Source organism: Trachinotus anak, unplaced genomic scaffold (assembly GCF_046630095.1).
Source record: "Trachinotus anak isolate AG129_WGS33_773 ecotype Australia unplaced genomic scaffold, CSIRO_AGI_Tana_v1 ptg000005l, whole genome shotgun sequence".
Taxonomy (NCBI): Eukaryota; Metazoa; Chordata; class Actinopteri; order Carangiformes; family Carangidae; genus Trachinotus; species Trachinotus anak.
Genome location: NW_027273856.1, coordinates 20,337,646 through 20,365,271, shown reverse-complemented (window position 1 = coordinate 20,365,271; position 27,626 = coordinate 20,337,646). Strand labels below are relative to the sequence as shown.

The following is a 27,626-nucleotide window of genomic DNA, read 5'->3' as shown; positions in this document are numbered from 1 at the left end:
ACAACAAATAACAAAGTGTTAATTGGTAAGAAGTATAATTAAATAACATTATATTCTTACTTTAAATGGAGCCAATTTTTTTGTGCTTAGCTAAGCTAAGTTACGCTAATCGCCTCTAGGCTCTAGCTCCACACTATTACACAGACATGACAGCCTGTCTAACTCCCGCCAAGAAAGTGAATGAGCCAATTTTTCAAAATGACAAACTATTCTTTAAGGAGGGAAAGCGTTAAATGCACTGATATTTTGAATTTTATCATCCTGCTGTGGCAAAAATGACTCCATTCTGACATTACTTAAATGTGCCTTGGTAAGACAAAGAATAAGGTTTGTTCACTGCATGCAAGTTTGCCAGACTTGTGCACACAAAGCATGGAACAGCAACACATTTATCCTTTCTGAAGATACGTATTCACAAGGCTAACATTAGGAAAAAGAAAATAATACCAGCTTGTCTAGGAAAGCAGGGGGAAGCAGCCCAAACTTGCACGACCAGGATCCATTCAAATAATACAACAAATGCATTTTAAGCCAGAGGTATAAATAACTTTCTTTCAGGTTGTGTCATACACGTTATCCTGCATTAGTGGTTTGATGTGCACACATCTGAAATCAGCTCAAGCACCAGCAGGGCAACTCTGTTTAATTTATTTTCTTTAACTTGTCAACTCTGTTAATTTTTAAAAAGGAGTTCTTGGCAACTAGCTGAAAATGGCATCGAAGGCCCAGAAGCATGAATAAATGAGGTTCTTGTGCTAAAAGAAACTTGAGCAGGAAAAACGGAGGAGACAGGGAGAAGGAGATGGAGTAGTGGAGAGAGAGAGAGAGAGAGAGAGAGAGAGAGAGAGAGAGAGAGAGAGGGTGAGAGAGAGAGAAGCTGTGAAGGAGCTGAAGCAACAAGAAAACAAGTTTTTCTGACTGACAGTTATAGGACACACACACAGAAACACACACTCTTGCATGCACGTGTACACAAATGTAGGGAACTACAGTGGTATAAATCGGTCCACGCCACACCCGTTGAAAAATTAACAATTGCTCCGCAGTGCATGAATAAATCAGATGCTTCTGAATTTACCTTGACAGCACACACTCATGCACAGGACATATGCAAGCACAGGACACAGACACAGACTTTAAAGGCCATCCTCCTTGGTCTGCTCATGACCAGTTGGTGCTACAGTGAATTGAAGCTGACAGGGGCAGACAGAGAAATCTCGGAGGGCTGCTCAGGAATCCTCTCCTCCAGTCACTTCCACAGAAATGGGCCAATCACAGAGCAGAGTGATTGATGCTGGCAATCATATATTACGTGTAAAAGGTTCTCGCTCACTATCACAGCCCCGCCCCCCTGTTCTGACCGGGCCATGAAACTGTTATTTTTCAATCAAGGATCAAATCATCTCATCCTTCAATGACTTAGAACATCACAGCATAACCTTGACAGTGCAGACAATGATGAATACACCTATAGGCTACTGAACGCAACACAAACTCTGGCATGCGTGAGAAATGCATGGTGGGTGCAGCTCTCCTTTTCTTCAGCTGCTGACTGTGATGAACTCACTCAGAACAGAAATAATACTTTCAGCCACAAACTAACTCAAACAGCACATGATGCAGAATCTCTGAGAAACCGCACATGTATCCTAAAGTGTCCTGTACAGCCCGGCTTGTAGCTTAAATTACTTTCTAACAAAATAATATTACACAGTTGCTATCAATAGATTATGCAAAATCAAAATACACATACACAAAGGCTCATTAAGTTGTTCTCCTGTGGGTCGGAGATCATTTCAGGGTTAATGGGATGCTATTCTGCCCAAACTCCTTCTGTCATTTTTGCTTATTTCTCAGTTTACTTTCTCACACACAAAATAAAACAAAATGTTTTTTTTTCCCCAAAAGTCTCTCCCACACGGGTCAGATGCAATCATCATTTCACTGCACTTCCTTCATCACTCACAAGGATATAACAGTCCGCTCACAACTGGACCAGTCACGTTCGTTCAGTTCCCCTCTCTATTTCTGGTGCTAAACTTCCTGTCCGCCTGCACTAAAATTACTCTGCCAGCATCACTCCTCTGATCCGAGATGAACAGCACGACCACGAGCTGAGGGGCGAGGGACGTGCTATACATAAGAAACACATAGACACACGGAGGAGGGAGAAATATACACATAACAACCCCCTGAAGCGTGAAACATAATTAGTACTTTGATCCTCTCCTCTGCTGATGAATTACCAAAAAGAGACAGAGGTGGAATTTAAATTTAGCACAATAACTGCTTGGTAACGGCGTTTTGCATAATAGTATGGCTGACAACTCTCACATTTCTTTACTTTGTTGCTGTTGTGTCAACTAGTTTTCTAAATGGGACAAATAAAGTACTTATCTATTTAGAATTCAATTGAAAATGTGAGTAGATGTTCGACTTTCTGAACATTTTTCTATGTGTTTCTATTAATTAACACCAGTTCCTTCAGTTCAGTGTCAGTAGCCTTTGTGAAGTGAACATTATATATTACTGTCACTCCATTCTCTCATGTTCATTTGTGCTGCTGTCTCCGTGTGAACACACTCCTGTCAGTGTGTGTAGCTGTGAGTGTTTTCACATGTCAATCCTCGGCTGTCTCACACACTCTTACACTAATCTGTGCTGTCAGAGGGCCTTGTATACGTCTCAGTCTCCGTCCATACAGCAGGCAGGCTGCAGCTCTTACACCACCCTGCAGACATCACAACATCAAAGCTATTGTGCTGCTCCACTTTCTGGGGCCTCTGTGCTCAAGGCAGCGGTGCGCCAACAACAAAGAAGAATCTGCCCTAAATAGAAACACACACATTGCTGCACGCAAATTGGGGTACGTTCACAGTATAGATTCATATAGTTAAACTGCATTGGGTGAATGAAGAATGCACTAAACCATAGGTGGCCCAGGATCAAAACTTCTTTAGTTTGAAAAAGCAACATTATCAATCACATGATCACACATGCATGACTTCTACTGTAGCTGGTCTTGCAGTGTAGTGTGAATTCATCTCTAACCTGAAAGTCAAACCTTTGTTTCCGCAGAAATGTTTTATCTGCATAAATCTGTTCAAATTAGATTCAGCAGCAAGTACAATATATTGGCCTTGGCCGGACCTCATCTTCCTGTACAACAAAGACAACACACTCGGTGCCTGTGACGGATCTGTTTACACAGTGAACCCACAGAAACCAGCAGTGTGCGACTGATAGTGCAGTGTTTGGGCTGTTATCTCCTGGCACTGCTAATCATGTTGATGAAACAGAAACACAAATAGGAACTTTTACTGTGCACACAAACAGAAATCTGTCTTTAAAAAAAAAAACTGCATGAGGCAAGACAAGATATTATGATGTGGAGTTGTTCAAGCTGAAAATGTTTTTGGGAATTAAGGACCTCAAACAGGACTGTTAGTTGCCTTCGGAGTTCTACAACAAATCCCAAATGAAAGCTTGTGAAACTCATTTAAAGAACATGAAAAAGCACCTTCAATTTATTTTTCACATTTCTGTTTTATTGGATAGTGACAGTAGAGAGTAAGAGAGTGACAGTAGACAATGTGTGTTTTTTGGTTTAGTTTTGAAGGCAAGCTCACTCTTTCTCAGTTCACTGTCTCATATTTTAACAGCGCTGACATAAGGCACACAGTGTAAGTGTTCCTTAACAGGTTATAGACAACAGTAGCAACCAAAGAAGAGTTATGTGCTGTTGGAGTGAGTGAAGGACCAAACAAGGCTGAAATCAGGAAGAGACATAAGGATGGAAAAAGATGCTGACAGAGCATAATATTAAAACTGGTACCTTCACATGAGCAGTTTATGACGACACAGACAATATATTAGTTTTTTAAAAATGTGAATGCAAGCAGACAAAGTGACAGATGATATTTCCTCTCATTGGAAACTTGCCAGTGGACAGCAGTGACTGTCATAAGGAGATCAACTGATCTACTGGATTAGCCTGACCAGTGATGCTGCTGAATCCAGAACAAGAGGTTAATACAGCGCAAACCTCCCGATGACGCACCAAGAACAAGAGAGACGGAAACACTGAAAACAACAAGAGGCTCAAAGCAGAGCAGACGAAATGACAGGAAAAATATATTGTGATTCAAGACAGTTATAATTAAAGGAGAACGTGAGCTGACAAATGCACACTGAAAACACTGACTCTCCACATTTGACAAGACTTAGTATAGTCTGTCGTATAGTGTGAGGCTCTTTGGTGAAGTGTAGTGAAATGGCACATATGCATACTGTAATTGACTGTGCTCAGTCATCACTGAAGATGACTTTCAGTCCACTATCAGACATCGTTAAGCTTGCCACTCGAACAGAAGTGAAATATGCACGTGCATCTGTGGGATCTTTAAACGTGAGCGTTAGATCCAAGGGGGAGAAACTGGCTCACACAGAAACTTTTGTTTCATTTGCAAACTAAACATTGATTTCTCCTCTGAGATTTGTTGCTTCTCATTTACAAAAAGAGCAGTCCTCTCACACACTGCAGCAGCGACCTTGAGACCAGACGATCAGCTCCATTATATCCTGAGTGAGATTTAGTTCCAACAGTCCTGGCTAATACTACTCTGTGCGGACTGTGTGCAGTCCCCTTCAACAGTTTTTAAGGAGATGTTAGTTTATACAGTCCCTGCAGGTGAATGACAGGACAGAAAATCAATTAGGATTTAACAATATTCCCATTTTGTCCATCCCTGTTGCTGGACACATGATCACTGTGTACCTTGAGGTAATAAAGATTTTTTGTTTTTGTGGTTCAGTATTGAAAGAAGAGGAGTGCAGATCACAGAAAGTGCCTTTGTGCCCCGCAGCCAGCTGCTTAGAGAGAACAGCCAAATCCCGAGAGTTAGCTGGCAGAACAATTGTCACCACAAACTGTTTGTCTTTTTGTCTAACTCCTTTACAAAACGCTCTGTTTTCCTAGACAGAAACAAAATGATGGTGAATCCTCCAAACTGGCCAAAAACCTCTTGTATATGCATACAAGTGTGTGTGTGTGTGTGTGCATGTGTTTGTTTCTGCGCATGTGAGCATCATCTGCATGAAACATCAAAGCTGCATAAAGCAGAAAGAGCAGCTGACACCTTAAACATTTATAAGCTTCCCAGGGCAAAGCTACATTAGCAACGAGACTGAGCCTAAACCACAGCTTTCATAGAAAATGGGCTAAATTGAGCTAAATCACCACTGCAGTCCAACCACAGGGGCCAGTTGGCACGATAAGGGGCCACTTTGGTTAAATGACATTAATTTCTGCTCCCATCTGAGTTTCTAAACATTCATCCACTGTCAAACATAACTTCAGGAAAGATGCGCGATCTGTCACAGGAAGTTTGTCCCAGTCGCTGCTGCTGCAGCTTCTGTGAAACTAGAGCTTGGTGTGTTGGATGTCCGCTGTGTTTGCTCTGCAAAAATGTACAGGGAGCTTGTTCTCCTGAAACTCCGTAAAATGATCAAAAAGTTTTCACATGCAAATGAATTCTCTGTGCATGAAAGCATCTGCAAGGACAAAGAGACTCCACTAGAAGCAGCACTCAGCAGCACAGCCTTAAAATAGTTCTACAGAAAGCAGATAAGCTACAGTATTTCCTCAGATGTTTTCAGCAGAAACTTTTTATCAGTCATAACCATCATGTTATATTATCCTTAACAAACTTTAGTAAATAAATATTAACCAAAGTTGTTTCATTTGCTTAAATGTAACCTAAACGTAGCTAATGTTAGCTAATGAGCTAACTGGCTTTTAACTGATCTAACTGTCTCAGTGGACTTTTCAGTGTCTCTTTATTGAATGAAATAATGTACCAAAAGCAAAATGCCACAGAGGGAGTAGCCTAAATCACACAGCACAAGGGAACAGACAGAAACCTGGGGGTATCCTGTTAGCATTTAGCTCACCAGCTACACTCATTCACCAACCAGCCCTGCAAATAGTCAGTTAGACCTAATTCACCAACTGACTATCAAATATTTAGTGAAGACATGGATTTCGATGTGACACGTTCTGGTTGGACCAGAGTCTTAAATACAGCAAATAGTTGGTTTAGTGGTATTTTAACACTGTGCACATACAGTAACGTAAGATATGTTTTTATGTTCCCTGCACAAAGCTGTGTTACCTTCTCTTAAGACCTATGGCAAGTTATCTGATATTTGCCTATAGTGGATTACAACCATATATCTTTGAACTACTCATGCTTATTTTCACTAAATGGCTTTGGAACTTTAAGGATCTGCAGCAAATAGGAAACAAAGCCCTGGAAAATTTCAGCTTGATGAGACATCAAAATCACAACTGTGGACTGTGGAGTTAATGTGGTGTAACTGATCAGAGAACAGGAGCAGCATCATTTGTGACTGCATGACACAACTGTCACTGAAAGGTTAAAAAAAATGAAAGTAATATTAAAAATATAAGAGCATTATATGTACACTAATATATAATTAGACTAGGATTTTATATTTTAACATTTGAAAGCAACTACAGTACATCCCCTGTGGGCCAGTAACGATGATTTGTGGGCAGCTGACCACTCATTTTCTTGCACTGGGGTTAATGAAGACTGAGTTGTCAATTGGAAAAACCATCATGTCTGTAACAGAAGACAATGTATAGTGGTAAAAAGTATGTGAAATAAAAATTAAACATTTCTGATCCAGTAGTAACACCCGTGTTCAATATAGTTAATATGAACACATTAATAAGACCCTCTATCTTCAACAGAACCTGCTAATGAAATTGTAGTTTGACTCTTTCTGCCTCCAGAAAGGCTCCATTTCTTTCTGTAAGACAGGAGTCGAATATCATTATATTGTGTGTATGTGGGTGTGAGCGCATGTTTCTGTCCCGTGCTATAAATCACTGTGTTTATGTGTGGAAGCATGTTTATGCATGTATCTGTGAAAAATGGTCTAGAAGAAAGTAAACTGTTAGGCTGCTTTGCAGGCCAGTTACATAAGCAGCTTGCTTGCGTATTTGAGGTTTTGGTGGTGAACGGGGGGGAGGTGGAAAAAAAAATGAAGTGGGGAGACTAAAAAGAGACAGAAGACTCAGAAGAGAGAAAAATGGGTCTGCACTGACAGCTGACTTTCAAGCAGCCTGTCGACTTTAATGCAAACAGTTATAAAACAACCCAAATTGTTCAGCTTGCAAAGGAAAAGTCCAAAAATAACTAACCCTGGCTGAATTAGGTTACAAGTTTGTGTGGAAATCATAGTCACTTCGCTATGTGCTTGTGTAAATGTTATAGTTAAGGACGGACAATTTTGTGACCCAACAGAGAGGATGGGAAAGCTGCACCGTGACTCAGTAATAGCTTTATTGTTGAACATGACACTGCACATACGAACCAAAATAGAACAGGAGTTTTTAAACTTCATCTCTGAGGACCCAGAGTTTGAAATCATCTCTCTCTGGCCCAATTTTTGCAGGCTATTGTGCAAGCTAATCTAGCAAACTGTGCACTGTTTCAGACCACTGGCACAGTTAGGGACATTGCTTGTAAATATAATGTAGCCAGAAACATAGAACCATAGAGAAACATGCCAGTGTTTTTGCACGTTTTAGCCCATGAACCACAGATTGCATTTATTTCTGTTTTCAGCCACGTTAGAGGCAGAGCAATGTGTCCATCACTTTGGTCCAGGCAAAATATCTCAACAACAACATTTGGATGGATTGTCATGAAATGCTGTTCACACATCCAAGTCTAATGACTTTGGAGATCCCCTGATTTTTCCTCTAGTGCCACAATGAGAGAGTGAAATACCACAGCTGTTGGTCTGGCTGCCATTTAACTTGGTATTCAAGGTCCTTGGGAATAAATGCTACTCACTTTGACGACCCCCTGACATTTCCTGTAGCTCCCCTGGCAGGTCAAACTTTTCATTTTTTCAGTGAAATAGCTTGACATATGATGGATTGACACAAAACCACCACGAGAATGACTGAGGTTCGAAGTGACATGTCTCGGCAACTATTGGACAGTTTTCCATAAAATTTGGTACAAGTATTTAAGGCCCCTAGAGGATAAATTCTGCTGGCTTCTAATCTTGTGCCATCATGTGGTCAAAATATAATTTTTACAATACTTTGGTTTATTTGGTTAATTCAACACCAAAGCTTGTGAATTCAGTGCTGTTGGGCAACTAATACTGAAATCTCTGAGATCCAACAAGCAGTTCCTAGCTCTTCCATCACCGCATTCTTCCATCTATAAAGCCATGGTATTGTTGGGAAAATAAGGAAGACACATTTATGTTACCATATCTTGACTCACCATTACAAATCTAGACTTTGAAACCTTTTGCAGAAAATATATATGTAATCGTTTTCATTTCGTTATTTATTTCTGATGCTTGTGACTTGAAGTCTGCTACAATAGTCGTTCAAAACCATGCTAATCAAACAGTGTGTGTCTGAGCCTGTGTGTGTGTGTGTGTGTGTGTGTGTGTGTGCGTGTGCAATTGAATGTCCTCAACTGTATTTGAATGCACGCCAGAGCCTGGAGACCCTGCAGAGAAGACGCACACAGACACACACACACACATACAGGACATCACATGCACATGAACACACACACCTAGACTCTACTGCCGACTGCTGAGACCACGCAAGAGCACGCTAATCTGTTGGCATGACAACTGGAGTGGAATATTCGCTTGGCCTAGAAAATATGGCTGTGAAGAAAAGATGAATGAGCAGCGAGATATAAATAAAAAACAGCAACATAAGCCCTCAGACAGTCTGCTGTTTAATTACAGACCCCACTGTCTCTGCAACGGCACTACACAATGTCCCGTCTCATCGTCTGATCATCAAATATCTGTCTCATGAAGCTGCAACCATGTATTAGCACGGGTATATGAGTCCTAACCGCCATCACCTCCAAGGCAGACACTACAGATCCTGCAGACCGTAAAGCATATTTATAACTCTTTGCTGTGTCTAATGTACATGTTGGCTTGCTTTTGGGGTTTTGTTATTCTCTTTTCAAACCACTAATAAAGCCTTAAACATCTCTGACAGCCCATAGAGGTCATATGGGATGGGCACAAGGAATTAAGCCACGTTCTGGTCTCATAAAACAGGTCTGAATTTACGGGTTAACTCCAGCTGAAAGCCTGTGAAGAGTGCAAGGATGAGGTTTCTTTTACTGCTGCTCCACATGATCGCATAAAGCATTTAAGAGTTACCTCAACTCTGAGCGCTAATGCTGAGACTCTGAAAGGGCAGCACAGCGGAGGGGAAATCTTGCCGAGGAGGGCTGAATCAAGAGGTCTTAATGTGAGATCAGGTGCGCTGAACTTTTATGTTTGGCCAAAAGCTGCATGCGTTATTGAGAAGGATGGATGAGAAAAATTTTCCTCAAGATTATTGTGGTGTATTTGAAGGAGGATGTCAGTTTTTGGCTGTGGTTTTGAGCCACATGCACAACATTTAAAAACTCCTGAGGGCATGTTGTCACATCAGTGAAACGACTGGTACATAAAGGTCAAAAAGAGATTTGGCGAGCTCACTTTTAAATGTTGTTGTTAATCGTCTCGCACCCTTCTGATGTATCCTCCCATCACTAGGAGAGGACGACAGGCGGAACAATAGAAATTAAAGAGAGGACTGCCTGTGTCTGACCTCACTTGGCTTACATCAGAGGGGCAGAAGAGAGAGTGGAAAATAACTGGAGCCTCAGCAGAGGAGGATTTAGACTTGGGATGGTCCTTTATGTCTCTGCAAAGACGGTCAAATCCTCTGACATAAGATAAGCATCGGTGGAGACAACACATGGTCAATAGATCCCTGACGAGTTGCCTCCAGCATTAAACAAGTTAATCTGTGGTGAACTGAGTGCGACCTGACAAACAACTGAGATTTGATAAGGTGCATGAAGATGAGATCTGAATTCTGCAAGTGCATGGTGATCACCTTAATAGTTTGACATTTTGGGAACTAGGCTTATTCGCTCTCTTGTTGAGAGTTAGATGAGAATATCCATCCACCGGAAGCAAGGAGAAACAGCTAGCCTGTTTCTGTCCAATTATAAAACCACACCTCTGAGGCTTGTTAATTAGTGAATTTTACAGGTGCTGTTAGATGGATTATTTGTTTTACCAATGGATAGAGGCAGGCTAGCTGTTTACCCGTTTCCAGTTTTTATGCTAAGCAAAGTTAACTTGCTGTTACCTCTGGCTCCATATTAATATTTTCCAAAATGTCTAAGTATTCCTTTAAAAAACATTTAATTTCTGTTTCATGTGTGGCATTAAAGGCTTCAAGTCCAGCAAGGAGCCAGACATTCCTGTCTAGTTTGCTCTCCGTGGGAATCTTGATCTTGGCTTAATGAGCATTCACAGGAATGTTTAATACCAAGTCTAGAGCCTCAGGCCACCCTCGTCTACCTCCAACTGGAGCTGAGTGCTACTGTAAACATAACGGAGGAATCAAACTTTATTGACCTCCATCGGTGAATGTGTGTGCATGCATGTAGGGAGGTCAGTCATTCTCCAAGTCAGCCCTGACATGAGCCTGCGAATCAAACGGTTGGGCAGAGACGCTCAGACCCCATGCTGAGCGAGAGAGGCGCAAGGAAAAGAGGGAAGAACCAGGCGACAAAGTGAGGAACCGAAGAGTAAGATGAGAGAAGAGAAAAAGAAATTAAGACAGCGGAGGCACAGAGAGATACGGAAGATATGGAGCACAGCGAAGAGCGGGGACGGCTTTAAAAAATGCATGCGTCTCCATTTGGATGAGGGGAAAAAATTTCCCAGCTGAGAGAAGACAGTAGGTGAGAGCATAGCTGGAGCATTAACGCACAGACCGCCTAAAAGAAACACTTCCTCGTCCAAGGAAGAAGAAAGTGAAGGAGGAAAGAGTCGAGGGAAGGAGAAAAAGGAAGCAGTGGAGATGCCCTGAGGCTGCGCTCCCTCTCCCCCATGATGCCGTTTAACTGCTGCTACTTTGTGTGGAGCCTCACACACAGACACACACAACACTAACACACACACAACGCAGACATGTTTACATGTGATCCATTTTACAGTTGAGTGTTTGCTGAAGGCCATTAGGTTAAGTGCTCTGTATCGAGGAGGACCTGATAGTCTGCATATCTCACACTCACAAGCATCTGTAATTGGCAGACTCATCCTCCTTTGAAAAATACACAGTGCGATTGTGGACATGCAGTCATCCTGTTTGTGCCACAAATCATCAGTCAGTGGATTCAATGACCCAGAAAATTTCACAAATTTCCAGAAGTGCTTTCTTATGTTTGACATGCAAGTGCAGCGGACACCATCTCTTAATCTGTCAGACCACACGCCGCTGAGGGAATAATACAGACATTTGGTCTCCTCCGGGAATCCTGAAAAACCGAAAGCCCCTTCCATCAACCCAAGACATAATCCTCAAGCAATAACTTACATTACAGCGGCTCTTGGATTTAAGTCAAAGGCTTTCAAGGTGAATGAGATGAGTGAGCTGAAGGAAGAATCAACCAGTACAACTGAAATCCTTTTTTTTTTGTGGGGGTGGGGAGGTCAGAAAACCCAAGATATTGTGGTTTAATCAGACACTGTAAATTTGAGCAAATAAACAACCATCCAAACATCTTTTCTTCCATGAAGAACCTTACCTCCTTGTTGTTACAAATATTAAGGTAAGTTGATGCAAAATGACCTGTGACCTTCCAGCTGAGTTCTTCTGTTCTCCAAACTGAGCGAACATTTCGGCACGGGTGTAACTGAGAAACATTAACGACTGCATTCCATTCAGGCGAGTTACTTCCAGTGTCCTGGTATTGTTCTTGCTTGCTCACTAACTTACTGCTGGAGCTGGGCCACCGTTGCTTCTCCTTCGATAACAAGTCAAAATGTCTGCAGTGAAAAAGGTCCACAGTCAAGGTTTGTCACTGTCTTCCACAACTATAACAACTAATTCAAAAGTATGATTTGACACTGGTATCACCAGGGCAATTGTTTGATGCCGTTGTAATTATGTTTGTCTGTCCTTTCCAAAGCTGTTACAAAGGACCGTTACATAAATTATTAATTTGAACATTTTGTAATCTGTCAGTGCTGTGGTCAAGGTTTGGTTAGGTTTAAGCTCAAAAATACTTTGCTCATGTTAGAAAAAAATGTGGTTAGTGATTTTTTTTTAAAAAGTAAGGTTTGGAAAAGCTCATGTCAAGGTTAAATGAAACCAAATATGACTGCCAATAGGAAATGGAAAACAAAAAGCAATCTCCCTTGTCACAACTAAGTACTTTGCTGACCCAAATATCCACCCTGACCTCTAAGCAATTTTCCAGGGCTAAAACAGTATAATAATACTCATGTCTTTGCTTCTGAGGAGGGACGTCACAAGAACTGATACTTCAGTACCAAGCATAGACTCGATATAAAAATGGACGTAGACTCCAGATCTGAAAAGTGAATTCTATCTAATTACCATCAGGGGGCGACTCCACCGGTTGTACAAAGAAGTCTGATTGCAGGAGCAGCAACAGGTTCACAATGATTAGCGGGAAAAAAACGAAACACGCCAAGTCTGGTGTATGGAGATATTTTGTATTTGACACGGATCAGCAGGGACAAGTTATAGACAACCAGAAGTCAAGCTCAAAGACCGGCATCTGGATCTGTGCACAGATGAGCCGAGTGAGTTTCAGGTGACGACTTTATATTAACGACATGTCGTCAAAATGTTCATATCATGAATCGATCTCCTTTGTTTGTGAATCGCAACAGCTGACACCTGTTGTAGCAACGCTCCACTCACAATGTTCACAGAGGCTAACATTAGCTTGTTCAGCTAATAGTAGCGACGGCTTGTACCATGAGCTGGATGCTCTGGATGCACCATTACTGTTCAGTCTGTCAAAATGTGACGCTGACTTACACGTGTGTGTGCATGTGCATGCGCGTGTTGGTTGGCAGCCTCTGTTGTTTTCTGCTTTTTTTCTGTAGAATCTAATTTTCTATCGAGAATCAAGGAATTTTATTGGTATTAGAACCAACTACCAAATTTCAGGTGTCCGGACATCCTGAAAGAAACAGCTTTAGCTTTAGCTTCCTGGAATAATTATTGCTTTTTAATTAATTACTTTCTTGTGGTTGATAGTGGTTGAACTAGCCAAAATGATGCTACTTATATTAACTATTAATGTACTGAAGCTCCAGCACACGAAGAACTATGGGCTACATCAGTGTGTAGTACACGTCACACCTGAGGGGAAGAGTTGCTAACAGCTAATAGCTATAGCCACACCACTAGTGGTATTATTGCCAATGTTAGCAGTGGTTAAAATGAGCTTAAAACAACAGGAAATATGTCTTTTTAAAATAATTTGGCAGTCGGGTTCAGTAATATTCATTCCTTCTTCTCTCTGTTTGACACAGACAGGAAATGCAGCATTTGAAATATTTCAAGAATTTTTATCGTTTTAGTTTTTCCCAATAAAACTGAGACATGTGCCCAACAAAACAGGCTGCTTTCCTCACTAACAAGCAGCTGAAAAATGACCATTAAACTGAAATTATGACCTGCTTTGAAAACTTTTTTTTTTGACATAGTCACACACACACACACACACACACACACACACACACACACACACACACAGCAGAGATTACCAAGCAGGCTGGGTTTCTGCTTGTAGCTTGGGGAGGCAGTGGAGCAGAAGGCCTGTTTCTCTCTCTCTGTATGTGTTTTTGTGTGTGTGCATTTCTGTGCATACATGCACTTTACGTGTATGTGTGTTCTCATGGATAGGCCAGAGCTGGTTGTCATGGTTATCTGGCTATACTGTGGCTAAGTCTACCTCGGTCACCATGGAGCCCAGGCTGTCTCTAATATCCCAGCATCCGTCGCAAAGGTTTTTCCAAGGCGAGTGCCACACCAAAACCATGTTCAAACATATTTTATTTTTTCCACAATCACACTAGCTCCTCTTTTCTCCTCTAATTCCACATTCATCCATCGGAGTGTTTCCCTGTCACATTTACAATTCACTCTCTTTTCCTTTTGCTTAGCTTTGCTTTTCTCACCATCCCCCCTCTCTCCCCTGGTCTTTCTCTCCCTCTCATCTCATTTCTCTCCCTCTCCCTCTCACTTCCCCTAAGTCTCTCTTGGTTTCTAATTTTTCTATCTCCAATCTCTCTTCGTCTCCTTCCCTCCAACTCCAGCTCTAATAAACTCGCCTTGTTAATAATATGGATAATGCTGCCGTGTCGCTGCATCTATTTCCTGTTCATAGTGTACTTAACTAACTTTAACATTTAGGAAAAAGATGAAAAGTGATTAGTCTGCGCAGGAATAGATACAGCAGCCTGTTTGTTTATGTGTGTGCAGTAAATTCTGTCTCAGCTTGTTAAAGTGAGTATTCATTGCATAAAATCAGATTTGTGGATATTTAATATTGCTTAAGGGCTTGAATTGGTTTTGTGAAAACACATCACATTTAAAACCTCTTTAATCTCCGTGAATGCACAGGGTTTGTGTGTGTGTATATATTTGTGTGCCGCCCTTATGTGTGCCTGTAGCAGCGAAGAAGAGAAGAGCAGAGGTGTGAGGCACAGCCGGAAATGTGTGAGACTGTAGTTGTTTTTTTTGTTTGTTTTTTTTTCATTAAAGCTGCAGTCAACACACACATCAAACGCTGATATTTGCTGACATTTCCTGATCAGCATTTCCTGCTGATGCGGTAATTTCATAGAAAATCACTTAAGTGAGGTTGTAGTGGATCGAACCTCTTTAATTGTTTATTGGCCTTGAAACAAGGAAAATAAGCCTTCTGGCCAAAAACTGAAACACTAACCTGGGTTAAAGAGAGCAGGCATGACATGTATGGACCCACAATAGAGTTAAAAAGGTGACAAATGAAGTCATGCCCCAGATGAAGTGTGAAAAGTCACAGCTCTATTCCATTTTCCCCTTTTTTTGTAATACATATAGTTTAATACTAAATAAATAAATAAATGAACTGGGTTCACAGTTAGGTTAGCTGTGTTCTCTCTCTTTCCCTGGTGATGCTGCCCTGCTGTGAATGGACTCAGACTCTTGTGGCGCCACCGGGGAGCTCGGCCAGGCCGTGATAGTGACACGCTGTAGCCCCATAAAGCTGCTCCAGCCCGGAGCACCGGCCAAACTAAAAGCTGCTTAGTGTTGCAAAACTCTGACTGAGTCCCTTAAAGCTGCACTAATCAGAGCTGTTAAAGGAGGAATCGTCAAATGTATCGCACACCAGATTACAAGGAAATCTAGAGCCATGGATGCATAGATGCACGGATGCATGGTGATGGCTATAAGACATACGGCAAAAATAATAACAAGTGCTTCATTTGAGTGAAAAGACAAACATTTTCTCGTGTGGATGTCACAAAGCATCAGGTCTGACTTCTTACACGCTTGCATGCAACAGCTCCATTCTGCACAATTACACCTCAACAAGACAAAGAGGGAAGCGGGGAAGCTGTTGCATATCTGAGCATGCGTCTTTGAGTGCTCTGCAACCATGACGGCAGGCGTCGCCTGTGGATTCAACAAGCCATCCTGAGCACTTTTTGTGATTGGAGAGGAAGAGTAGCAGAAAAAGAAAGAGAAACGCAAACACAGAGAACAAAAGAGCCACAGAGGCAGCCAGCAAGAGGGCTCCAGCGCCTACAGGGCCCAGGATGGCAAATATAACACAACTGCGGCACTGTTACCCCCTCCGTCCAAACTTGGCAAGCTCCTTCATAGGCCATCAATGCCCTCTGCTTCTCCCAGGAGCCTAACACTTTTCTGCACAGCCTGCTAACACATTAGCATGCAGCCCCATCCCCCTGCAAGGGCAACCAGCCGCTCACAGCAGCACTCATCATACACAGAAACGCTTCATATGCAGCAGCAGCTGGGGATCTGTTGGACAATTATGATGCTGTAGCTACATTTTGGGTGGATCTAAAAGGCACCTGATACTGACAAAAGCAGATGGACACTTCAGACTTAGATGTCTCCACTATTCAGGAATAAGTGATGGATCTCCTACTGTACCCACGGGTGGATCCATCATAAACACCTTTCCTGCCCTTCGAACCTTACCTGACTTTGAACTCAGTGAGCTGTGGCTGTGCCCCCGGTTCAGCACAGTAGATCTGGGGGAAGTAAAATCGGTGTGACTGAAGGTTGATGTCCATGGTGTCCACACACAGCGGACACACAGGTCAGCCCTGCTCTGCGGCTAAAAAAAAAAATAATAAATTGAGCAAATGTCTTTATTTGTTGTCAGTTGCTTTTTTCCTTTGTCTTCTTCTTCGTCGCTGACACTTTCACTAAAGGTCGGAGTTCAGCGGAAGCATCCTCAGTCACCTTCTCCCCAAATGGTCGCAGGGCTACAGAGCGCTACCGCCAGGAAGGCATCCCCCTCCTCTTCGTCTCCTCCGTGCACTGAACATTCAATCACCTCTGCTGCCCGGCACTGAACAGGCACACTAACCTATTTCCCCACTAGCAGCCACAGTACACTAGCAGCTGTGAGCGCAAGAACAAAGATGACTCCAGGAAAAGATGCTGCCTCCTAAAGAATCAAGAGAAAGAAAAATAATCCTGGTTTTTCAGTCATTAATTCATCCTTTAGATAGTAGAGAAGCAAAATTAGCTAAAACTGACAAAGAAATTCAAACTGTGGGTGAAAGAGCAGGTTAAAAATGTGAGAGTATCCCTCAGCCACATACAGAGGAGACTGAATGGAGATAAGAATCCTTTGGTTTTTACGCTTCAGAGACAGAGGAAGGGGGGAAAGAGAGAGAGATGGAGATAGAGAGAGATTCCCGGTGCTGTGAGGCGTTGCCCTCACACTGCCTCTCCTCTCTGTGTCTCATTGGATTACCTCCTCCCTCTCCATCCCCCTCTCTTCCCTCCTCCTCCCTCCACCCCTCCCTTCCTCCCCTCCCAGCTGTGACAAGAGCGATGGGCCGCCAGCCCCGGAGGCTGCTGGTCCTGCCCCTCCTCCTCCATCTCCCCCGGTCTCTCTTCCTCCTCCTCTCACCCCCACCCGCTCTCCTCTCCAGGCTGCGGGATTGGCCGAGGCGAGGATGCGTAAGCCCACATGGAGAGAGGGAAGAGAGGCGAGGAGGAGGAGCAACAGATTTTAATTCATCTGATGGTTCCCGTCTTTCCTCGCATATGATTTGAGGTGACATGCCAGGCTTGGGTGGCGCTCTGGATGCAACACAGTCTCACACACACACACACACACACACACACACACACACACACACACACACTCTCTGATGTGACAGCTTATACTGGATGTTCATTAACAGAAAGGGACACAGGTGGTGAGAGAAAAGGCAACAACCTTTGGTAATGTGGTTCAATTGACTGTGAACACAATGATTGTAAACGCACAGACGGATGTGCTACAAATATCTAAAGATGCATTTACCTGTGCAAACTAAATTAAATAGTGCATCAGTGTGACACGTATCAGACAACAATAAGCAGCCAAATTTGAGTTTGTAAAACCAACATTTTCCCCTTTAATATTCCCCTGCTCCATCTATCCCGATGCATGTAGATTAAATATGATATAAGTGGTGAGTGTGGCCATAACACTAATCTTCTGGGTCAGTTCCACATCGCAGCGGCTCGCCAGTAACCAATAAATCCTTCCCATATTTACTGTACATCCTCTGACATCCCAGGAAAATATCCCACCCGTGGTCTCTTTCTAGTACAATTCACCCTGCTTACAACACCCACATCTGCCCTGCTGTGTTTTGCCAGCGGGCAATTTGATTGATTGGACTAACTATGGAACTGTTGGATGACATGGTTTGCTCTGTAATCGGTGTGGACGGCAGGGGACATGGCAATTTGACAGCAATTCAGTGCAGTTTACTTGCCTGCCGACACTGGTGTGTGGTCACAAATCTTTGTGCCAATAAAATTTCACCCTTGCTCTTCTTACATCCGTGTAATATTAGTTCACATATTTGTCAGACCCTGAAAAAACATATTTACTTCAAGTTGCTAAAGTCTGCTTGCAATAAGTTGCATCATGTAGCCCCCCCTCACAGGAATGAGGCACAGTTACAGCTCCACAGCAGTTTCTGCACAGATATAGAGGGGAACTCCAGATAATCTGCGTTGCACCTCCACAAACTTCAGGCTCAGAAAGTCCAGTTTGACAAAGAATGGTCACAATCAAAGCAGCAGAGGTGATCAAGCTCCAACAGCTATGGATGCTACATTTCCCATAATGCAACTAAAAAGCAACTAAATGCAACTAAAAGTTAGACTTTCGTTAGCTGGTAAACACCTATATCTGTTCAGCTTGGTGCCCCAGTTTATAAAAAGGCCAAAATGCCCTTAATGACATCACCACTTACTTTCTATCAGCTCCTGCAACGCCACATTTTAAACCTCTGTTTTCACAGGCTGAGTACTTCAAAATAAAACATTATTCTACTGTCAGTTTTTATTTATTTTTTTGTTGTGACTTCATGAGGCATTGGTTATCTTCCACTATGACATATTACACACAACACAATACACAACTGTTGCAGCCAACACTCATTTCAGAGCAAAAGTCTGTCAGGTCAGGACCTTACTGGGCAGATATTGTGTAGACTGATTCTGTAATTAAGCATCTAGTCTCTGAGACCCAACATTTTTATTTTCTTAATACAAGCAAAAGGAAATCTGTCAAAGCAGAGAGATGATTTAAGCAGTTTCTGATGTAAATCAACTTTGTTCAGAAATCTAAAAACAGTGGCCTGTGTGTCATTTTCTCTGCCAGCATCTGCTTTTAGAAAATTCTTGACACAATCGAAAAATTGTAGAAAGAAATGTTTTTTTGTGAGACCTACCATGTGTGTATATTGTGGGTTAGAGCTGGATTTATACACTACATGAACTATTCCAGTGGCCAGTGTGTGTCCATACAGATTGTACACAGGACAGTAAAATCAATTGATGACATGCTTTCCTAATGAAACTGCAGCAGCACAACACAGGCAGCAGCCGTTTCTCTTAAACTCTTCAGTCTTCAAAGCCTTCACTCACATTGAAACAGTTGCAGCACACTGCATTATTTCTATTGATGCAACTGCACGAATCCTTTCTCTCGATGAAAAAGACTGCTCACTCCTGTTCAAGTTTTCTTTTCAAGAACAGAAGGACTTGTTTACCATCGGGTTCTCGTTGTCAACAATAGACAATGTAGAAGTGGAAGTCTCCTTCTGAGCAGAGGAGAAACTGTGTCAGTGAGAAGAAAACAAGAGAAACTGAGAGAAGGAAAAAGCAGCAGACTGACAGATCCAGGGTCACAGATGGGGGAGAGAAGAAGGATGATTTTTACAGTAATCAGATGAGGGAGGGGGCTGAGTAAAAGAAGCAGGTGGTGAGAGGGGAAGGGGATAGAGGAGTGGACAGATGGACGGACAGGTAGAGAGAGTTAAATGCCTCTGAGTGGGATGAGATAAGCTGGATGGAGAGAGAGAAAGAGAGAGAGAGAGAGTCGGGGTGAGGGCAAGAATGTGGGGGAGGGACAAAGATGGAGAGAGAAAAGAGGGGAGGCAGAACAGGAAGGGTGAAAGGATGAAAGGACATTCAGCCTCCACTTACACTTACAGTACACCCATCCCCCATCCCCCTCTCTCTCTCCCTCTCTCTCTTTCTCACACACACACACACACACACACACACACACACACACACACACACACACACACACTAGACCTACTCTAATCCTCGAAGCAACACACCTCCGTTTCCATTCACTGTATGTGTGTGTGTGTGTGTGTGTGTGTATGTGTGTGTGAGAAAGAGAGAGAGGGAGAGAGAGAGGGCAGCAAAATGCCAGAGTATCAACGTGGCTATTAGCATACAGCAGGAGGTATGGCCTTCTGTCGGACACACAGCATGACTGAGTGAAGGTGTGTGTGTGTGTGTGTGTGTGTGTCCATATGTGAGAGAGAGATGGAGTGTGGCAGGGAGGACAAGATAAAGTGGGGGAGTGTGATCGAGCTTTGAGGTGAAAATGGGTGAAGCACCCAAAGCAAAGATGGAGAGAACAACGCTGCTGATGGGAGAGTGTAGAGAAAGTGTGCTCACATGTCACTTCAGGCTGTGGGTTTGTTTGAGTTTCAGCTCTGTTACATCGTCAGACTCAAACACATGACCTGCTGGAAACTGCTGAGGAGTCCCTTTTTATAAGCATTTATAAACACACTTTTATTTTTTTACAGCACAGTCCAGTCCAATGCAGTTCATATTTGACTTTACAGGTGATGCAACATCTAAGACAGAGCTCTCAGGCTGCAGCAGGAGAGGAGCCTTATCTAATGTTAGTAAGGTTACCTTCTCTAAAGACTGTCTTTACTTAAATCAAGTGTTATCAAATTATATTTATTATGAAGCCTAATAAGATTGTACAGATCATGTCCTGCAACATTGTGTTCAAGATTTACTCTGAGCACATCTTGAATAAGCTCATAATAGCGTTTTTATTTCCATTTAAGCAAAGCGTTACAGCTCCCATGAAAATACTACTTTGTAAATGTCAGCATTATTTGCCTCTGTCTCCCACCTCATTATTATTTTATGTGTCAGGCTACCACTTCATGTGTTTAATTCTGCCTGAGTGTGAGGATGTACAGTTGTCCAACATCTGGCATCTCTGTGATGTAAGTTTTGTGAAAGAGCGTATAATTCTGCATGCATCTGCATCTACTCCACAGTGACGGCTGAATTTCACAAAACTTCCTGCTGATACAGTTACACGTCTCTATGATTCACACACTGACACACACACCACATAGAGAATCCAATATTCACAAATACTGAGCACTAACTTTTATTTAAAATTTGACTTAAGAAATTAAGAGTCTGGATATTTACACACCTGTACTTTTATTCTGGAGGTTGTTGTTTACCTGTTGGACAGTTTGACTGCTCCTGTCTTATCCACTACACTTCACATCTTCTGTGGTTTTTCTAGGTCATTTGCAATTGCTTCTTGCTACTACACTGAGGCCCAGTTGATTAATTGATTTCAACACACATACTTTTTGCTATTGTTTCTAATTTATTTTGATATTTCAGCCTCATGGCGTTATGTTTTACTGGCACTGACACAAATGACCCGCTGACCTTGAAGCCATGATAAAATGACACACACCCACGAAGCCCAAGAAGCCAGTTGTTCAACTGGTTTGAGACTATGGATAAAAACAGTTATGATTCCTACACAGTTCACCCAGCATGGATATAAACACGGTCAAATTAAAGATGACTCCTGGCACTCTGACCTGCTTCATTTCTAATCCAATATCTCCAGTAGAGAGACAAACAAAAATGTGTTACTGTGCAAAACCATACAGATTACACTGTATGGTCTTCTAGCTTTCCAGTCACATGTACTTCTGTATAATCCAATCTGACTCCCCTTTCCCTTCATCCCCACAAACACCCACAATCCACCTGTATTGCAGTCACGCTACACGAGGTAAAGCGAGGTGGAGAAAGAAAAGGGATTAAATGAGTGTGAAAGGTGTGACAGCGAGGAGTTTAAAGATCTCTGACGTTTCCTGTCCTCTCGGTTAACTCGCACTAGCTCATCCTCTCAGGCCTGGGGATTGAATTTCAGCTGCAAACAATTGCGCTCATGCACAGACACACAGCACGCACACACCGTCTGACTCACATGAGCCGATCATTTTAATTACGCCGCACACCAATGGGAGCTGGCAGGAGATACAGAGAGGGGGAGGGGAGGCAGAGCGGGGAAAAGGAAGAGGGAGTGATTTCCCTCTCATTCACAAAGATTTGATTACCTCTCTCTCTCGCTCTTAAACACACACGCGTCTGTGTAGATCAGCCTCATCGCTCTGCCTCCTGACGCCTCATTGTGCATAATTATGACTCATAATCCACACTGTTGTCACCCAGAATGCACTGTGTTATTATACAGATTCACAACAGAGACAAGACATGTGACCTCACACCTGACACTGCATGTATCACAGTGTGCACCATTCTTCTCCATTTTGTGCTGCGTTATGGGAAATATGGCTGTTATTACTCACAGATGCGATGTGGCTGCAGCGTCACGGCACAACGTGTAAGCTACAGCTTCTGCAACATACAAATATATATGAGTCACTGGAGGTCCATTAATTTTCCCTGAGCAAACAGAGAAAATAAACAACATCTGCCTCAGCTGAACTTTCAGTGCCACAGATGTCCATTAACAAAATCTTTCTCAAGAAACTTGGTTTACAGTGTAGCTGGCAAGTGCAAAAGTGCTGACAGGCAGTAAAGGCATCATGGTTCTGTAGAAAGACTCAAGCCATGTTTATGTACTACAAAACTGGAGCCTGCCTCGCTGCCTGGTTTATGTTGGTCTCTACATTTTTTCCAGTCCAGTGCTGCACACAAATCAGAGGGAGGTGGTCGGGGCGGATGATGGGTGTGCGAAGCCAGAGGTTCACGTCAGCTTCAGAGTATTTAACCAACCTCTCTTACATTGAGGACTGTTTGACGGCAAGATAAAGTGGTGAAAAAATTCAAAATATAGCGTACACTTAAACTGATATCAGCTGCTTTCTGTGCACGTTTTTTTTTTTTTAAGTGGCTAAAATAAATTTTTGCTGCCTCAGTCCACAGCAGCACCTCACCTCGTTTTGTTGCTGCTTCTCTAAACTGGCAGCGCTCTGATCCAAATCTGCTGCAGGTAAAACACTGACTATAGATCAGTTCCTCACATAACCTCACATCAAATAACCCAAACTTTAACAGGAAGCGCTGTGAGTGGCCAAAACATGATCAAGAAAAAGTTCATCTAAAGGTATTTATAGTTATTGGCATGTAGTATCGGTATTATTTTTAGCTCTGTTCTGGTCTCCACCAACTAATGAGAAAAACATCAGGCTCTTCAGCTGCTAAACACAACACTATGTTCACCTGCTAACGTTCTGGTGCAGGTTTATCAGAGGTTTTGTGCTGGAAGCAGCTGTATTCATGCGTTTTGAAATGATGATGATGAGAGCGAAGAGTAAAGCTGCGGGCCGATGAACCAAATTAGTGTTAATAACAAAGATGCTGCAACGCTCTGTAGATCTGAGGGGGATCAGGTGATAATTATGTCTGGGTTCGACCCTTTTCACATGCGCAGTCATAAGAAAATATTAATTACAGCACCTTCAACTATTCACCAGATGGTGATAGTTATTTTTAGGATCATAACCAACCTTAAAAAACGCCGCAGTGTTTATCATGTCGAGGGAACACGAGACGACTATGCGCTCAGTAACCTGCGGTTCAGAGTTAGTCAGAGTTTCCAACATCTCTGGAACAACATGTAAAAATACCTAAACGTTAAGGTTGTAACTTTATATGAGGGTGTAATCAAGAGCACACACCTGTGCAACTTCAAAGCACACAGCTGTGCACTGAGAACAATACACCGGGAGAAATCTGACCTCCACTGCTGCTCATGACTCTGTGCTACAGCGGAACATAAACCATGATTTATTTCACGTCAGGGTCCAGATGCACTGAACACCGGTTTACAGTGTCAGCGCGCTAAGGAAGTACACATCATCCTCTCACAACAGCAACTTCTCTTCTTAAACACAGCCACAGGGGAATCACTCATTCACTATCACACTTGCATGACACTGCGTTCACTTCTGTGCGTTCGCCTTTGTCCTGCATTAACACGGCGCACACTTACTACTAATGTTGGTATTCATATGGGTCACACACATACCACCAACTGCTCCTGTCAATACACATCAGGCAACAGTGATGACGTCGGATCGATAGAGCCCGCACACCACTGTCGGAGCACGATGAAACGCTCCAGTCCTCACAAATGGAGGAGGTGGGCTGCAGGCAGGACCACACATCAATCCTGCTGTCAGACTTCATGAGTGGTGGGTCAGGCCACAAGTAAATGTGCAAAGAAATCATTTTGTTACATATATGCCACTGAACTAAGAAGGACTGTTACTTGCGGGACTGATAGACAGTTAATATAAATCCATTATGAATGATTTCTGTGGACTGTGTCAACAATGGGTCAATCTTGTGATAGAGATGCAATACAAAGTTTTAAAAGGGTATTATACCATGCCCCCCCCCCTCCCCCCTTTAAAACAGGATTATTGAGTAACAAGAGCCTTACGTCGGAAACTGAAACACAAGAAAGAAATCTACTCAGACTCATTCGACTTAAGATCTGCATATAAAGAGAAATGGTTTGTGGTCAGTTACATCAAATTAGAGTATTAAGGACTGGAATTCAGTGGGAGCAGACTGCAACTAACGATTACTTTCATGTCTTTTTTTTTCTTTGTGATTAATTGATATATATTTTTTTAGTCTGAAAAATTAATTAAACAAAAATAGTGGAAAATGCTCTTCAGAGTTTCTCCAAGTTGTGATCTATTCATTGCACAGTGATACAAAAGCGAGTAAAGCAATGAATCATGTTCACAGTGACAATGCTATCATGTTGATGTTTAGGAGGTATAATGTCAACCATGTTCACTGTGTTAGTGTACTAGCATGAGCTAATTAGCACTAAATAAGTAATGGGAATCTCATAAGTTTTGCAGGTTTTTAGTCAACAATGTAAAAATGTAGTTTGCAACCTGATGATGGCACGAGATGTAAAGATCACCTAAGTTATTTCAGTTCATCCTAAGAGGAACATTAATATTTCTACCAAATTTGATGACTATCCATCCGTCAGTTTGAGATACAGTATGTCACTGAAAACAACAAATGTCAACTTTATGGTGTTGCTGAAGGAGACGTCAGTAGCACTGATTCTCTGAGGACCATTAATATCTTTACCAGATTTAAAAGCAACGCAGCAAATAGATTTCGAGATACCGTCTGACTAACATTCCCATCCCCAGAAGTTGTATGACATGAACCATTTTGTCCAATGATCTACTTACTAGTCCATCAGTTTTAGATCTTTCACATCTTATCAGGTCTGTGTAGTCCCACTACAGTGCTGAGGTCTGCAGTTAAGTATGAGCGGCAAAGAAGTCATCGCAGAGTCTGTATCGATTACAGAAAGCAGCGAAAAAGCTAGCAGCAAGTGCATCATCATAAATCCAAGACCTGCCATCGTGTCAGACCAGAGAGTCAACATGGAAAACAGCCTGTTAATCAACAAGTTGGGGAGAGGGATAAATGGTGGAGAAGGGAACTGGGAAAATCAAATGCCCAGCCTCCACAAGAGGAATCAGACAGAGAGGCTCCAGTCCGGGATCAGTCCCTCTAAACAAATCCCTGACAAGAACCACTGACCCCGGCTTCACTGTCTCAGGATTTTCCCCCAGAGACCTACATCACCCTCCACGTCTCCACAGCTGGAGATAATTGAAACTGATTCAACTAATCTTGATAAATGAGAAACAGATACGGTAACTGTGCTGGTTTAGACTCTCTCTGAGACTGAAAAAAGAAAACCCCAAATAGGATTAGATATCAAAATCTATCAAGCATGGACGCTGGTTGATGTTACAACCAAATTCAAACTATGACATATGAAGTATGGCTGTTCATTTCCTGTTTAACAGAGCAGTCTGTTCTTCAGAGCCGCAGTGTTGCATGAGAAATTAAAACTTGATCTTCTTTCTAGAACATATAGTGGACTTTATATGATGTGATTGCATTTACATGTACCTTAAAATCTGGGTGCTTTCAAAACACTTCACAACAACTTTGTTTCCTCGATTCTTTGACTTGACACTGCAGTGTGTCTGATGTTGCGTGAATGAATGAACGCATTAATGAAGCACTAATGTATGCTTGAACAGCAGCTCACAGCACTGAGGCCAATGCTCCTTAGATCTCCTGTTTGTGTCTCACTAACGTGCATACTACATCAGGACTGCAGCAAAGACACACAAACAGCCAGATCAGCTGCTGGACACTGTCACACACACACACTCAACAGAACCAAAGCTGAGACCGATGCAGGTACAAATGTACGTAAAAAAAAAACAAAAAAACAACAGAGACACACTCAGTGGCATCCAGCTGAGCTGCAACGAACTGCAAGAGGCACTGGCTTGTTGTGGTGAGTCACAGTCTATGTTGCCACCTACAGAGCACCTCCGTAAAGCACAGAATCACTCATCGTAAATCACAGCTGTGCATTTAAGCAGCTGTCAGACAACACCTAAAATAGCACGTGTGACAGCAGACAGCTTGTCAGGGTAGTTCAGATCAAAACACAGATTCTCTTCTATGACTGGCATTGTTTTATGGATCTATATGCACTGGATCCACACAGGCATGAGCACATTCCCCTGAGTTGATAAGGTTCAGGTCCTTTAAAAATGAAGGAATAAAGCTGTGTCATAACAACATGCTACACACTGAGACTTAGCAGTTTTTGGCCAAGTGACGAAAGAATATATACTCAAAAAATCTCAGTATGCATACTAAAAATGCTCGATTATTTGGGTGTGTTGTTGATATAATCTACGATGCCACACACAAAGGAAATAGAGGAGCTGTTTAGAGCTGGAGAAAATGAAAATAGATCATAGACTGTGGCAAAACATCTCCAAGAACACCCCAGAAAAAAAGAAAACCTCTGGAAAAACATTTTGCTCTCCGTGTATGAAACGTAATTGACAGTGACATTGCAAAACTGTGGTTTGGGTGATGTGCACAGGCACAAGTTGGTTTTTTTATTAGTTACAAGAGATCAGTGCAAAAATGATCTCTTGTATATAAATGGAAAAAGTCACTGGGCATTTTGTCTGATTCACCATTTTGCATACAGCAGTGTGAACATACATGAGTATTGGAGCTTTAAGCAAAGCCACGTCCAGGCACGTAAGAGTGTGTTTGGTACCATTAGTATAAAACAGAGCTGAGGTGACAGAGAGACGGAGGCAGCGCAGAGAAAAGCAGTGAGAGACTGAGGGGGACGTCTGACTGTAAAACAGACACTGACCTATGGGCATCTGGCAAAAAACCCCGCTCTGACCTTGGGGCACACTCACTCACACACACTCTCACACACAGATTTCAGTGCCAACAGTAATTAGAGTGAGCTCTGGGTTCCTCCTGCTCATGGTGAACCTGTGCCAAACGCTGGTGCCCCACCCCCCCCCCCGGGTAGCAGCAGGCTCTCAGCTGACTGGCTGCAACGCTGGGCCCTGGCAGTATCAGCTCACCTGATAGGCTCTCACGGTCAGCCACTAAACCCAGTGCTTGCATCCCTGAGACAGCTGTGTCTGGATGCCGTAATGAACACTCGCAGCTGATTGGCCCGCAGCCGGGAAGGTGTGTGAGCGCAGAGAGGTGGGTTTAACTAATGAACGCACATGATCGCTTTTCTGTCGCAACCAAGTGCCACCATGCCGACGCTGATTAGTATAAGCAGGGTCTGGTTTCCATGACAGCACGTCCATCTCTCTGCAGACAACCTCCATGTGACACATCAGAGAGCGAGCTGGAGTCAGTACATGTGAGATGGGTTCATATCAAAGCCTGCCCTGTGTCCGTGTCTGTGTCTGTGGGGGTGTGGGCATGCTGATCTGAGGTCAGCTCCTCT

At 42.7% G+C, this 27,626-nt stretch overlaps 1 protein-coding gene across 5 annotated transcripts in view; it reads right to left on the bottom strand.

The window, feature by feature from the left end:
* evlb (Enah/Vasp-like b) overlaps positions 1-27,626 on the bottom strand; it is a 43,984-nt gene that overhangs the window by 15,811 nt on the left and 547 nt on the right. For 2 of the 5 annotated variants that reach the window (XM_071478825.1, XM_071478824.1), the window contains exon 1: positions 11,682-11,958. The exons of 1 other annotated variant lie outside the window; for it this stretch is intronic. In XM_071478825.1, the coding sequence (XP_071334926.1) occupies positions 11,682-11,812 (131 nt within the window). In that variant the 5' untranslated portion in view covers positions 11,813-11,958. Of the gene's footprint in view, positions 1-11,681; positions 11,959-16,129; positions 16,887-22,119; positions 22,150-27,626 lie in introns of those variants that run through there. 2 more of the 5 variants (XM_071478828.1, XM_071478826.1) reach the window with 2 other exon arrangements.